Here is a 14,506-nt window from a genome sequence, read left to right as displayed (position 1 = left end):
GTTCAGTGGGTGAGAGGGTATTTGAAATTGAATTCTGATAACAGAAGCCCAATGGAGGAAAAAGACAAAGGCTACAATTCTACAAAGCAATGTGCTGCCATTAGGCATACTCGTCTATGCAGCTGGAGATATGTTGAAGCTTCTACTACAGCTGCCTGCACAGACAAAAAGGGAAGCCACTTTTTAGTTTAAAATCAACTTTGCCTGTTCGGCTATATGAGTGGCTATTGAAATTTCTAGGACACCTCCTAGCTGAATATACAGCATCCCTGGGGAGTGCACATAAGTATTCGGATGAAACCTGCTGTCAGCCACTAGTTTTTTTTAAAAAAGGAAAACAGTAAGAATCCATCTGTTGTAGAATGAAGCATGAAGGATTTTGGCACATAACATTAATGGGCAAGCTTACAGCTATTATCCAACTGCGGATGGATAGAACTCATATGGATGGCCATGAACTTATTTATGGAAAACTGGCATCCATTCATGGCCTACTGGAATATAAACAAACCATGGGAAAGTGGGTGATCATAAATACTTTTATGCACACAATTAGTCTCACGTCAAAACAACTTTGCAAATGCAATTTACACTATTTCTGTCCTTAACTGTATTGCTTTTTAAAAAATATTGTTTTATCATTACATTTATATAGCACCATCTATATGCACGGAACTTTATAGAGAACAAGAAAAGAGGTCTCTGCCCTCAATGGCTCATAGTCTAAAATTCAACAAAAGCGGGAAACAACAGAGGAAGGAGACAGAAGGTGAGACACAGGTAAACAGGTGACATAGGGTTGTGTCAGATGGGCTGAACCTGTGAGAAACTGTTGGGAGAAATTCTTCCTGCCGTGGAGAAATTCGATGAAAACGTCCTCTCAATTTCTCGGCCCACAAATAGGGTGGAGAATTTCAAGAAGCCATTTGCACACAACTCTAATCAAGATTGCTTTGTTTTCTCATTTTAACTGACCGCTATTTTGTTTCAACAGATGGTTTTTATTTGCTCTGCCTTTTAAATATAGGCATTGTTCTATATTTTTATATGCAGATGAGGATGTTTTTCTATGTATATCGTTGCAAAATGTTCTTCGCTACTTTGGGTGTCAAAAGCAAAAAGATAGGAGTGTAAAACTTAAATAATAAACAACGAAAGAACTCTGAAGAAACACAACTCTACCCCCCACTTCAGAATCCAATATAAACTTCTCCTGTTGACCTACAAAGCTTTTCACGGTCTAGCTCCTTCCTATCTCTCCTCTCTCATCTCACACTATCGCCCCGCTCGTGCTCTTCGCTCCTCTGATGCCATGTTTCTCACCTGCCCAAGGGTCTCTACTTCCCTTGCCCGGCTTCGTCCATTTTCTTCGGCTGCCCCTTATGCCTGGAACGCTCTTCCAGAACATTTGAGAACTACAAGTTCAACCACAGCTTTTAAAGCTCAGCTAAAAACTTTTCTTTTTCCTAAAGCTTTTAAAACTTGATTTTGTTCAGACATTATACTGTTAGTTTTACCCTACCCAGTGCCTGTTTACCCTACCCTGTGCCTGTTTGCATTCTCTTCCCCTCCTTATTGTTTTACCATGATTTAATTAGAATGGGTCTTGCTATTTACTGTTTTACTCTGTACAGCACCATGTACATTGATGGTGCTATATAAATAAATAATAAGAAGAAGAAGAAGAAGAAGAAGTTAAGAAAAGTTTTAATTTTTTTTAAAACTAGAATCACTCTTAGTTTCAATTAATAGAATTTCACCTACTCTCTCTCTTGTTTTTCTCTGCTCATGTTTGATTGCAGCTGCTGCAGTTTCTTCTCCATCTCCTTATTTTCAAGCTCCAGCTGAACCTTCTCCAACTGCAGTTCTCGTACGCTTCTGAAGGCATTAAGTTTGAAAACTAAATTTGGCACTCAATTGTATTTTCCCTCCTCCATGTATAATACTTTCAATCCCCGACCAGAAATAGGCACATTTATATTTTATATTACATTATACAACTGCAATCTAGCACCAACAAAACAAAGATTTTTTTTAATAGCATCATTATAGCTCAGGGGGTGCCCACAAATGCAATAACATCCACCAAAGATTCCCCCCAGATAAAATTGCCATAAACTGCCACGGAGATTCAGACCGCTGAGTGAAAACTGAGTTTTAGTTATGGTAAATTCTAAGTTATCTGTATAATTTTCTACTGTTCGAAATATTTATATTACTGTATACATGTATATATAATTTATTTTGATGTATTTGTCATGGCCTTTGGCTAGTACAATAAACTTTGAACTTGAACTTGACACACACACACACACACACACACACACACACACACACACACACCCCAGTTGGCCCACAATGTCATTTGGTGCAAGAGGGTCCTTGGTGAAGGATGGGCCTCCCTGTCACTCAAGCCATTTTTTAGAAGGACACCTTTCCCTCACTTCTATTATTGCTCCACTGACTTTAAGAGAGGTGAGGACAAAAGTCCCCTGCAAAAACACACACAAACAAAAAACAAACAAACAAACAAAAAACCAGCTGGGGGCAGAAAAAAAGTGAGAATCATAGAATCATAGAATCACAGAATAGCAGAGTTGGAAGGGGCCTACAAGGCCATCGAGTCCAACCCCCTGCTCAATGCAGGAATCCACCCTAAAGCATCCCTGACAGATGCTTGTCCAGCTGCCTCTTGAAGGCCTCTAGTGTGGGAGAGCCCACAACCTCCCTAGGTAGCTGATTCCATTGTCGTACTGCTCTAACAGTCAGGAAGTTTTTCTGATGTCCAGCCGGAATCTGGCTTCCTTTAACTTGAGCCCGTTATTCCGTGTCCTGCACTCTGGGAGGATCGAGAAGAGATCCTGGCCCTCCTCTGTGTGACAACCTTTTAAGTATTTGAAGAGTGCTCTCATGTCTCCCCTCAATCTTCTCTTCTCCAGGCTAAACATGCCCAGTTCTTTCAGTCTCTTTCAGAATCCATTGAAAGGGGGATTCCCACAACTTTTTTTTTTTTTTTGCAGTGTCCAGACAGTTTTCCAAAATGTCAAATGTGCCCACGGTTGTCTACCTCTGTTATAGGTAAAGCAGTATGTTAGGATCAGGCTATCAACACGAGAAGGAAACAGAAATTAGACATTATTGAGCATCAACACGGATGTTAGTGGCACTGCAGCATTTACTTGGAGGCAAGAGCCATTTGTTTAAGAGTGCAGTCTTAGTAGTAATAAATAGCTTGCATTTAATGATGCATATAAAAAGCCAACAGATTATCAAAGCACTTCAGAGACAATTAGGGGGAAATGAACTTACTTTGCTTTCAGTTTTACAGACATTCCAGTTTTTGAACCAGGGAGTACCACAAAGTCACTGGTGTTCATGACTGCCAATTCAGGAAAAGTTACAGCGATCTTTCAAATCATAATGGCTTGAAACCTGGTTACAGAGAAAAATATGTAAATTAAGACAGCATCGTAACTGTTATTACCATTCCCAACTATATTAAAATAGGGAAGCGGGGGAGAGAAAAGAGAAGGTAATAGGAAAGAGAAGGGCCCCTGCCATCAGCCCTGATCAATTCCTCTGGAATTCTTCTTTAATGGCTGTATAAATAAGAGAATGTACGTATGGTATGTATTGGTATGGTTATAATTAACAGGATGCTCGCGTGTGTGTGTGTGTTTTCTAACTTGTAAATTTATTTTATTTATATTTTAATTTTATTTTAAAATCTATTTTAAAAATAGGTAAGGTGAGGAGCTGAAGATTCATTTAAGAAAACCAGACAAAACAGTGTTCTATAGCAAATGAGGTACAGCCTGATCCTAAGCATATTTACTTGGGACATAAAGTCCAATGTATTTACTGGGTCTTATCCCAATCACAACCATTTAGCCGAATTGATATGGGTTTATGCAGGAGGAAGGCCAACTAAGTTTGATGACCTTAGTATAGACCTAAGTTTGATGGCTTATAAAAATTCATATCACACTAAATAAGTTTGTTTCTGTAACTGCATACGTGCTAACACAATAGTTATTTTTATAACGTACAAGCTGTTTGTCTTTAAGATTCTGCACAATTCTGGTTTTCTTTTGTTGCTCCATCAGACCTAACATGCTTACTCTTCTTGAATTTGGGGGTGGGGGCTTTAGGATTTGCTAAAACGTCAAATATGCTATAGAGCAGTGGTTCCCAAACTTTTTCAGGTCACCGCCCCCTTGGTTCCACAAACTCATGCCCAGCGCCCCCCTACCCTACCCTATAAAAATCATTATTCAGAATAGCGGTTTTCAACGACCCACTAAGGAAGATAAGAACAATAAAATTCAAAACAGCAACAATTAATTTAATATTTATTCAAAATCCAAAGCACCCGCCGTAGGCTTGCCGAGGGAGGGAGGGAAAAGAGAGTGAATGCCTCTGTTTTGCAGCCAGTGTGGCGGGGCACACCAAGCAGGGTATGTCTCTTCATTAGGGTTTTGGTGCTTTTGAAACATTTCAATTCACCGTTAAAAGGACTCTTCTTAAACGGTATTAATACATGTGTGGATTCTTCCCCCATATGGCTTGGGACCAAACTACCTTCTCCCATAAAAATGTCCCTGGGTTTTAAGACCTTCTGGAGAGGTGCTTCTTGGAAAAGACCACCTCGAGCGCCCCCTGCCACCCCCTTGCCCCTTAGCGCCCCCCTATGCAATCCCACCGCCCCCAAGGGGGCAGTACCGCCACTTTGGGAACCACTGCTATAGAGCATAGTTTGGTTAATTACATTCATGGGAGGCAGAAACAGTCTACCCAACTGTACAATACGAAAAGCTAATAACGTATTTCTTCGATTCTAAGACACACTTTTTTCCCATATAAACATCTCTAAAAACGGGGTGCATCTTAGAATCGCGGATGCGTTTATTATTTTAGAATCAAAGCTTTTTTTCTGTTGGTGGTACTGAAATTAGTGTGCGTCTTACAATAGAAGAAATACGGTACTTTAAAAAAAATAGATTGTAAAACTAATTTAAGCAACTACATTTAAGTATATTCATAGTAACCATAATAATTATAGATGGATCATACAATAATAGGTCATGATATCAAGATATATCATACATTCCTCTCATTGTCTAAGGGCTTACTTCATTTGGCAGGTATATGTTAGGTACAGGGCCTTTTTAGTAGTAGCATCAGCCTTATCATTTCCTGATTTAATTTCAGGTTCAGTTCAGATAACACATTTCTCAACAGTGGTTTTAGAACTCTATGGTGGAGTTTTTACACCACCATTGAGAAATGTGTTGTCTGGTGGGAAAACTCCATGCAACGGTGTTTTCTTTGGAGTTCCTGCGTTGTGTGGCATGTTGTGTGGCAGGCTCCCTGGAGTTTTCCATTGCGTTGAGTTGACTTTTCCCACTGGCTACAGAATTCCCTTGCAAAAGGAGCAAGTGCCACTCTAGGAGAGCCACAGGGATTGTTTTTTTTGCAGCAATGGCTGATGGGATACTATCGGGAGGACCAGGGGAGGAGAGAGGGTGGAGGAACTGTCAATCAAACATCACGGTGGATTTTACTTAACTCCACAGTAGTCCACAGTCACACAATAATGGAATTAGAACATGTTGTATGGGGAGTACCTCCTAAAAACTCAACCGTTGAGTGGAGTTTTCACACTGCGTTGACTAACATGTTGTCTGAACTGAGTTACTGTCTTTGCTGCTGGGAAATTTTGATTTTATTGCATAATAGTTTGTTGCTTTTATTGAGTTTGGTTGTAAGCCACCTTGAATTCTATAAGAAAAGCAGGATATTTTAGAATATAATATAAACAAATTCTCTAGAATATTTGCAGAACCAAAAGTCTTGAATGCATTTATTTACACATTTAGATCCTGCCTTTTAAAAATGATTTTCACAAGGTGGCTAACAATTAACATTATAAAAACAATAAATACAATCAATATAAACCAGATGGTATAAACAACACAGCATAAGCCAAAGGTAAAGAAGCCAGCATTTGCAGAAAATGAATCAGAGGAATCATAAGCCTTCTGGAATAAAAATATTTTCATGGCCCATTTAAGTGCAAAAAGAAAAGGGATTGTAAAAAAAAAAAATGGGGGAAACAAGATTAAAGCATGTTCAGGAAGAGGGTATTTTACAAGATTCAGCCATTTGTTAGTATAACAATGGCTGTGTTCAGACAACACAATAGTCAATGGTAGGTTAATGGTCAATTCCACGGATGATTATCAAGGGGGTACTCCCTACACAATATTATTATAATCAACCGTGGTGTGGATTAAGGCCAGTGTCGAGTTGACTATTAGTCAACAGTGTGTTTGATTGACACATCTGCTGCCCTCTCCCCACCTCAGTCCTCCTGCTGGTATCCCATCAGCCATTGCAAGTTCTGCTGGCTGGACTACAGCAGTAGCCACTGCTTTGGTCACTCTTTCCAGGGGACTCTGTATTCGCCAAAAATAATTGTGCGCAATGAAATAGCCAACAGTGCCTACCATGGTGTGAAAAAGTCCCACCAGATGACGTAATAACTAGCCGTTGACTACGGTGACCATATGAAAAGGACAAGGCTCCTGTATCTTTAACAGTTGCATAGAAAAGGGAATTTCAGCTGGTGTAATTTGTATATATGGAGAACCTGGTGAAATTTCCCTTTCATCACAACAGGTAAAACTACTAGAGTGACCAGATTTAAAAGATGGCAGGGCACCTGCAGCTTTAACTGCTGTGATGAAGAGGAAATTTCCCCAGATTCCCCATATATGCAAATGACACCTGCTGAAATTTCCTTTTCAATACACTGTTAAAGATACAGGAGCCCTGTCCTCCTTTCCATTTGGTCATCCTGCAGTTGACTATTTAACCCACCACTGACTATTTAACCCACCATTGATAAGCATGTTGTCTGCATCCAGTCAATGTAATAGTGCACTGATGGTCAACTGAAAGCCCACATCTGGACTGCAAATTATGTCCTTATTCTGATCTATTTTCTTCCCAAATCCTCCCCTCTATACACTAGGCTGGAAGCAGCATACAAATCTCTCAAGCACGCGCTGTGATTTAGGAATTATTATTCCCCAAGCAACTCTGAGACAACTTCTCCTTTTATGCTGGAAGCAACATCTCCCAAGTTCTTCAACCTGATGTAGGTTACGGGGCAGCAAGACACCAAGAATGATATATCATGGTCAGTGAGGGACTCAGGCTCCCAAACAGCTTGAGTGGAGAGAATCCATCCACAGAAGTTGCCCATCACGAAATGGATCAAAAGAAACTTCTTAGAAATTGCTGTTAGTATTCCGATAGCACACTGCAACTAAGAGACAAGCTCAAACCAAACTGATAGTCAGGGCCGGTGCTGCCATAAAGGCCACTCAGGTGGATGCCTAGAGTGCCAAGCTAAGAGGGGCGCTGGGTGCTGCGCAGCACTCTTGCGCGTTGTTGGCTGTGAGCCGGGTCGGCCCAGCCCAAGGATTCAACTGGGCCTGGGCAGGTGAGGTGGCACCCCGCGCTCACCCAGTCAAAGCAAAACCAGGGACACAGGGGAGGTGGGGGCTCCACGTTCGGACTTCCGCCTGGAAGCTGCCCTCCCAGAGCCAGTCTAGCCGCCCAGAAGCCGCCCTCCCAGAGCCGGGAGGCCACCAGAAGAAGAAAAAGCATATGGCAAGCTCGACCCTGGCCCAAGCCAGCTTCTGCCTTACTCCCGAGGAAAGAGCACCAGGTTGCCTCGCCTCTCTCCTCAAACAGGCCGCGATGTCCAGGCAGGTGGGCAAGCGGGACTCCATCTCCCTTCCCACAGGAAAGCTAGTGACTTGTGGACTCCTCACAAAGCAAACTCTCCTGCTTCCTGATCCTGCATGCGTGGAACAACTAGACTTGCATCCGAGAAAGCATTGCACTGGGAGGCACCAGTGCAGCCTGATCTGCCTATGCCTCCTTACTCAGAAGCCTTATTCCCCCGAGGAAACGTGCGGAGGGGATCGGGATGCCACGCTGCATAGCGGGTTGCATTCGCACAGAAATAAGTCCCAATGAATTCCAGACAGCTCGGTCCCAAATTGAAGTGAGCCAGTCCCAGCTCTCCACTCGGCACACATGTTCGGACTTCCACGCAATTTTTTTTTGGGGGGGGGGGTGCAAGTAGCTCACCTTGCCTAGGGTGCAAAATAGTCTAGCACCGGCCCTGCTGATAGTAGCAGATAAAAACAATCTGGTTGAGAGGCTGGGACACAAATAGGGTTGCCAACTGAAACAACCCAATCTGCTCCTGCACATTTACAGCAGCTTGCTCAGCAAAATAAATTCTTAACAGTTGAAACGGGGATAATTATTAGCACCTGCTAATGTCTGCGAATCAAGTTTCTGCTGAAGGCACAAGATCAGAATTCCTTAAAAAAAAGGTCCAGCAGTGTTGGCTGGGATGGTGCAAAAGTACACGGCAGAACAGGATAGGAAGGCCTGAAGGTTTATAGTATAATCTTAAGTCTACATGGAATTACTTTGTGCAAAAACCACGGGAGTAGCCTCACATACTGTACCTATGCTTTTCTTGCAGAAAAGTGTCAATAAACCCTTCCCATCATGCAGCAATTTTAGATGTCACAGTAGCAGGCAGTAGCATCTAGGGAGGGGGCCATAGCTCTGCGGTAGAACACAAGCCTTGTACACATAGAGTTCCAAGTTCGATTCCCAATACCTCCTGCCAAAATGAATCAGAGGTAAAAAGGCTGAGAAAACCTTTGGAGAGTCATTGCCAAGCCAATTAGCCAATACAAGGCTGTATCAACCAGTGGCCTGACTCAATAAAACACAGTTCTATATGTTCATCCTATGACCAGGAAGCACCAGGGACACAGACCAATAAAAATAAATAAAACAAAAGCAATGAAAAGAAATATAAGCAGTTAATACATAATAAGAAAACAAATAAAATTACAGAGGGGCGGAAAGGGAGTTCTTCCTGATTTGTGTTGAGAATATAAAACACATTTAGCTACCCTCCAAGTATAATGGATAGGCGTCCCTTAAACAGAAAGGTTCTAGAGCTTAAGTGGGTGTTTCAGGTATCCCCAGCAACTGGTATTGAGAAGCATACTGCCTGTGATACTGGAAAAAAATATACCGAACATGATTAGTAATCACTGATAGCCCTATTCTCCACAAATGTCCCTAACCCTCTATTAAGGCCATCCAAGTTGGTGTCCATCACTAGATCTTGATGCAGTGAATTCCATAGTTCTGACTGTGCACTGTGTGAAGAAGTACTTTATTTGTCCTTAAACTCCCACCACTCAGCTTCACTGGATGACCTGGGTTCTAATATTAGAGGGGCGGGGCACATATCCCTATCCACTTTTTCCACAGCATGTATAATTTTCTACACCTGTATCATGTTTCCCTTACTCATCTGGAGCGTGCTCAGAGGAGGGCAACCAGGATGATCAGGGGTCTGGAAACAAAGCCCTATGAAGAGAGACTGAAACAACTGGGCATGTTTAGCCTGGAGAAGAGAAGATTGAGGGGAGACATGATAGCACTCTTCAAATACTTAAAAGGTTGTCACACAGAGGAGGGCCAGGATCTCTTCTCGATCATCCCAGAGTGCAGGACACGGAATAATGGGCTCAACTTACAGGAAGCCAGATTCCAGCTAGATATCAGGAAAAACTTCCTGACTGCTAGAGCAGTACAACAATGGAACCAGTTACCTAGAGAGGCCATGGGCTCTCCCACACTAGAGGCATTCAAGAGGCAGTTGGACAGCCACTTGTCAGGTATGCTTTAGGGTGGATTCCTGCATTGAGCTGGGGGTTGGACTAGATGGCCTTATAGGCCCCTTCCAACTCTACTATTCTATGGTTCTATGATCTTTTTTTACTAATCTAAAAAGTCCCAAACCTTTCCTCATAGGGGAGTTGGTTGCCCTTTTCTATCTCTCTTCCAGCTTCCTAGTATTCTTTTTGAGGTGCAGTGAGCAGAATTGTACACAGTATTCCAAACGTGGTCACACCATAGATTTGTAGAAAGGCATTATGATGTTGGCAGTTTTATTTTTTTATTCCTTTCCTAATGATCCCCAACATGAAATTCACCTTTGGCACGGCAGCCAGAAGTTGGGATTTTGTGCTCCAATGCACATCACTGTTACACTCGCATACACTGAACTGTGCTTGCCATTTTAAAGCCTCTTCCCCCCCGCGCCCCCGGCTAGTGACTATGCACTGAGCAAAGTTCAACTGTGTTTTCTCTCAAGGAAGGACACACAGAATTGCAGCCTTACAAGACCAATGGAGGAAGTGGTTATGAGATGAACCAGAATTGCTCGTGGCAAGAAACTCACTGTCTAGGGTAGAACAGTTTCAATCGTGAAAATTGGCTTCATTCTACAAAAGTGGAGTGTTCTCTTACTAGGCATTCTTGTATCCAGATACTCTGTATAGGAAGGTTGTGACTCATCATATACTGTATACATCTCAAGAATTCAGGATATGCCAAGCTATAATTTTAATATATATGCAAATATAAGGGAGGCCATAGTTTAGTGGCCAAGCACATGCGCTGCCCGCAGAAGATCCTGGGGTCAATTTCTGGTATCTCCTATTAAAAGGAACTGGCTTTAGCCTGTGATCATGAAGAACTGTTGCCAATCAGAATAATCTTGAGCTAGACAGACAAGCAGCTACACCTGATCTAAGCCAGCTGCCTATGTTTTGCTTTGCAATCCTAACTCCATCCCCTGTAATAACCGCACAACAAAGATCTACCTGAACTACCTTTTCATCCCTGCATGGACCTAAACCACACCTAGCTTCCCATCTTGTTTTGCTCACAGCAGCTGTTATTTTTACAGCTGCATGGCAGACAGAAATTCAACAAAGAAAGCCTTTTCTCACAGAGAGATACAAGGAAGTAAGAAAGGTTTTACCCACTGGATTTCTACCTAGCTTGCATTACATTACATACATGGGGCTAAATCTGGGAAAGATGAAGGTAGCAACCCAATAATACCCAGCCGTACAAACAATATACTGTCTTTAGGGTTGCCATCTTTAAAAGAAAATACTGGACTGGCTCCTGTGCCTTTAATAGCAGAGAAATTACAGAAATAAAGCAGGCAAACTGTTGTGCACTATTTATGGCAAGGGGAAGCTTCATCTTCTCAATATCCAATGTGAGCAGCACTGGTTAGAGTGTTGAACTAGGAATCAGTGACTTTAGCTCAATCACTGACCCTCAGCCTACCCTACCTCACAGGGTTGTTGGGAAGACGGCAGAGGAGGACCATGTAAGCCTGCTTGTGTCCCTTGGAGTAAAGGCGGGATATAAATGTAATAAATGTAATCACGAAATGAAATTTCTGACGTCAGGCTGCTGTTAAAGGCACAGGGGATGTAGAAAGGAAGGGGAAGGCGACGACCCTCACTGCTTTCCGTCGAACTTTCTGGCATCCTTTTCACCACGGCCCCTTTAATTTAACCCCTTCCTTGCAGCGCTGCCCACCCCACCACCCCGGCAATGGCAGCAGCGGCGCTCCGCCCCTCCCCTCCCCTCCCCTCCGCGGCCCAGCAGTTGCCCCTCAAGACCGGGCACCTCCGCCCACTGCCCGCCCACGGACTCGAGACAGAGCGAGAACCTGGAAGAGGGAAGGAGAGACGCCCACCCAGCCGGCCGACTGGTTCTTTCTGCCCCTCGAACCCCTCCCTTCGAGCGCGGGACAGAGGCGGCCTCGCCGTCCCCAAGGCAACAGGCCACCGAGGCGCCTTCCACAGTGACAAGCGAAGAGGGGTGGTGCAGGGCTAGGAAGGTTCCATGCTAGGAGGGGGGGGGAGAGAGAGAGGAAAGCAAAGAGAGACATACAGAAAGAGAGATTGGGCGTGCGCAGTGGAGGCTGGTGGCTCCGGATTTGGTGGGGTTGTGAATCATAGAATAGTAGAGTTGGAAGGGGCCTACAAGGCCATCGAGTCCAACCCCCTGCTCAATGCAGGAATCCACCCTAAAGCATCCCTGACAGATGGTTGTCCAGCTGCCTCTTGAATGACTCTAGTGCGGGAGAGCCCACAACTTCCCTAGGTAATTGGTTCCATTGTTGTACTGCTAACAAGACTAGTAGATATCGATAGCCTTCTCCTCCATGGATTTGTCCAGTCCCCCTTTAAAGCCATCTAAATTGGTGGCCATCACGACATCCTGTGGTAGTGAATTCCATAGTTTAACTATGTTTGGTGTGAAGAAGCCCTTCATAGAATCATAGAATAGTAGAGTTGGAAGGATCCTATAAGGCCATCTAGTCCAACCCCCTGCTCAATGCAGGAATCCACCCTAAAGCATCCCTGACAGATGGTTGTCCAGCTGCCTCTTGAATGCCTCTAGTGTGGGTCGTGCACAGTGGAGGCTGGTGGCTCCGGTTTTGGTGGGGTTGTGAATCCATTCTGGGTTTCAGGTCAGAACCTAAAAGAATTATCTAAGGTGCTGAACCCTATCCCCAAAATAGGTTCAGAAACTTGGACAGCTCCTTTAGAGTTCTGGCTGAAACCCAGAATGGATTCACAGCCCCACAGAAATCAGATTCACCAGCCTCCACTGGGTCACACTCCTGAGGAGGGTGTTTATTCTGGCTTCTGTGCCAACTTCTGTGAGATTCCCATTCATTTCAGTGGTACTACACTAAGCAGGAAAAACAATGGATACAGCCCGTTGAATCTAATGGTTTGCAGTGTCAGGGGCGTAGGGCCCAATCCTATGCATATTTAGACAGGAAAAGGAAATGTCCTACATCTCCCAGCATACCTATGGCTGGCTGGGGCATACTGGTTCCCCCCCCCCCTTGTCTAAATGTGTATAGGATTGCACCCTTACTTGTGTTAACCAGTTCTATGCAGATGAAAGTGTCCTTCTGAGTTCAGGGTGACTTGCTCCTAGGCACATGCAGGGAGGTGATGGGGGGTGGGGTGGATTGTGCAAAAGCTGGGAAACCATCATATTGTCAGTGGTTTAGGGGAAGGGGGTGGAGCCATCGGGTGAATCTCAGAGGCCTGTATTGGGATCCCGGGAGAGCCTCAATTGTCCTCCTGGGTCTGAGGTTCCCAATCCTGTCCTATATAAACCAGCCCTAAGTTGGCATGCCAGCCCACCTCCCTTCTTTCTTTCTTTCTTTCTTTTTTTAAGGAAAATATTCCCATTGCATCAGTGGGAAATGAATTGTTCATTTGATTTACAATGCAACCTGTGTGTTTGCTCAGAAGTGAGTTTAATGGGACTTATTCCCAAGGAAGTGAGTATAGGATTGGCAGCCTTAAGGTAATATAATACACTTTATACACCCTTGTCCTTTCTCCATTTCCTATGAACAAAAGTATCTCAAGATCCCTACATCTTGGGAGGGTTGGTTTATATTTGCTTTCATGATCAAAAGTCCTATTCGGCCCATTTATTTTGTGTCTCATAATTACTTGACTGAATGCATGGGGGCAGCTAGATACTTTTTCATTCACCTAGTGATTTGCCAACCTCTTAAATGTACACCAGGATAATCAATATAGGCTGAAGCATGAGAATTACATCCTTGCGTAATCTGGAACAAACATCAATAGAATACAGTATATCCCCAAAAAACGTAGACAATAGAATTTGGTAAGTTTTCAGACCCAGTTGCACATCAAATCCTTCAGCACGCTTGAGACACATGGACTACAAGTAACATCAAGTGGAAATGAAGGTGGTTACGAAAACAAAGTAAATAAATAAATTGCTCAAGAGCAAACTGCAAACAGTTATCCAGTCATGCGATACAGAGGCTGAGCTCTGATGGCATTCAATATCTTCATTGTGGACAGAACAAATCAATATAAGGATATGTTCGTGTAATGCTTTAGAGATCTACCAGGCTTTCTGCTCTCTTTCTTCTTTTTTAACTGAAACTTGAGCAGTGTAGACATGCAGCAAAACCTGAAAGTTCAAAAGTTTAAAGCTCAAGCTTTAATAGCCAAACAGTATGTCTGTCTGCCCTGGCCAGGAACCTAAATTGGTCAGGGGACGACAGCTCCCACATAGCTCTGCAGCACACAGGGAGAAAACACAGAGGTAGGGACGGAGAGAGGGCGGCCTTGGGCTTTGTGAGTTGCACCTGTTCTCGGGGCGGCCATATTGTTGGCAGGAATGGTGGTGGAGATGGCAATGAACGCTCTGAGGCGGAGGAGAAGGAGGAAAAGAAGCAACTCTAGAAAAGTCAAGTTTTAAAGTGTGAGGGAAGGAGGTGGGATTGAGGTCTGAGGGGAAGAAGCTAATGTTGTACAGCAGCAACAAGTGTGAGGAAGCGAAGGCCCAAAGTCCTCAGTTACGTTGAAGAAAAGTAACCTCCATGCACCTTGTGGAGGACTGACACAGTGGACGTGAAGGAACAGTATGTTCCACCCTCAGACTATTTATTTATTTAAAAATTTCCTTAAGAACATAAGAAGTGCCATGCTGGATCAGACCGAGGGTCTATCCA

At 43.5% G+C, this 14,506-nt stretch overlaps 1 protein-coding gene across 1 annotated transcript in view; it reads right to left on the bottom strand.

The window, feature by feature from the left end:
• ZBBX (zinc finger B-box domain containing) overlaps nt 1–11,725 on the bottom strand; it is a 56,676-nt gene extending 44,951 nt beyond the window's left edge. Inside the window, exons 1-3 of the mRNA XM_063131458.1 lie at nt 11,651–11,725; nt 3,310–3,432; nt 1,765–1,878 (exon numbers count right to left, since the gene is read on the bottom strand). Of these exons, the coding sequence (XP_062987528.1) occupies nt 1,765–1,878; nt 3,310–3,377 (182 nt within the window). The 5' untranslated portion in view covers nt 3,378–3,432; nt 11,651–11,725. The remainder of the gene's footprint in view (nt 1–1,764; nt 1,879–3,309; nt 3,433–11,650) is intronic.
• Between the last annotated feature and the right edge of the window lie 2,781 nt (nt 11,726–14,506).

This window comes from Elgaria multicarinata, chromosome 8 (genome assembly GCF_023053635.1).
Source record: "Elgaria multicarinata webbii isolate HBS135686 ecotype San Diego chromosome 8, rElgMul1.1.pri, whole genome shotgun sequence".
In the NCBI taxonomy this organism is placed as follows: domain Eukaryota; kingdom Metazoa; phylum Chordata; class Lepidosauria; order Squamata; family Anguidae; genus Elgaria; species Elgaria multicarinata.
This window is presented reverse-complemented; position numbering and strand designations above follow the sequence as displayed.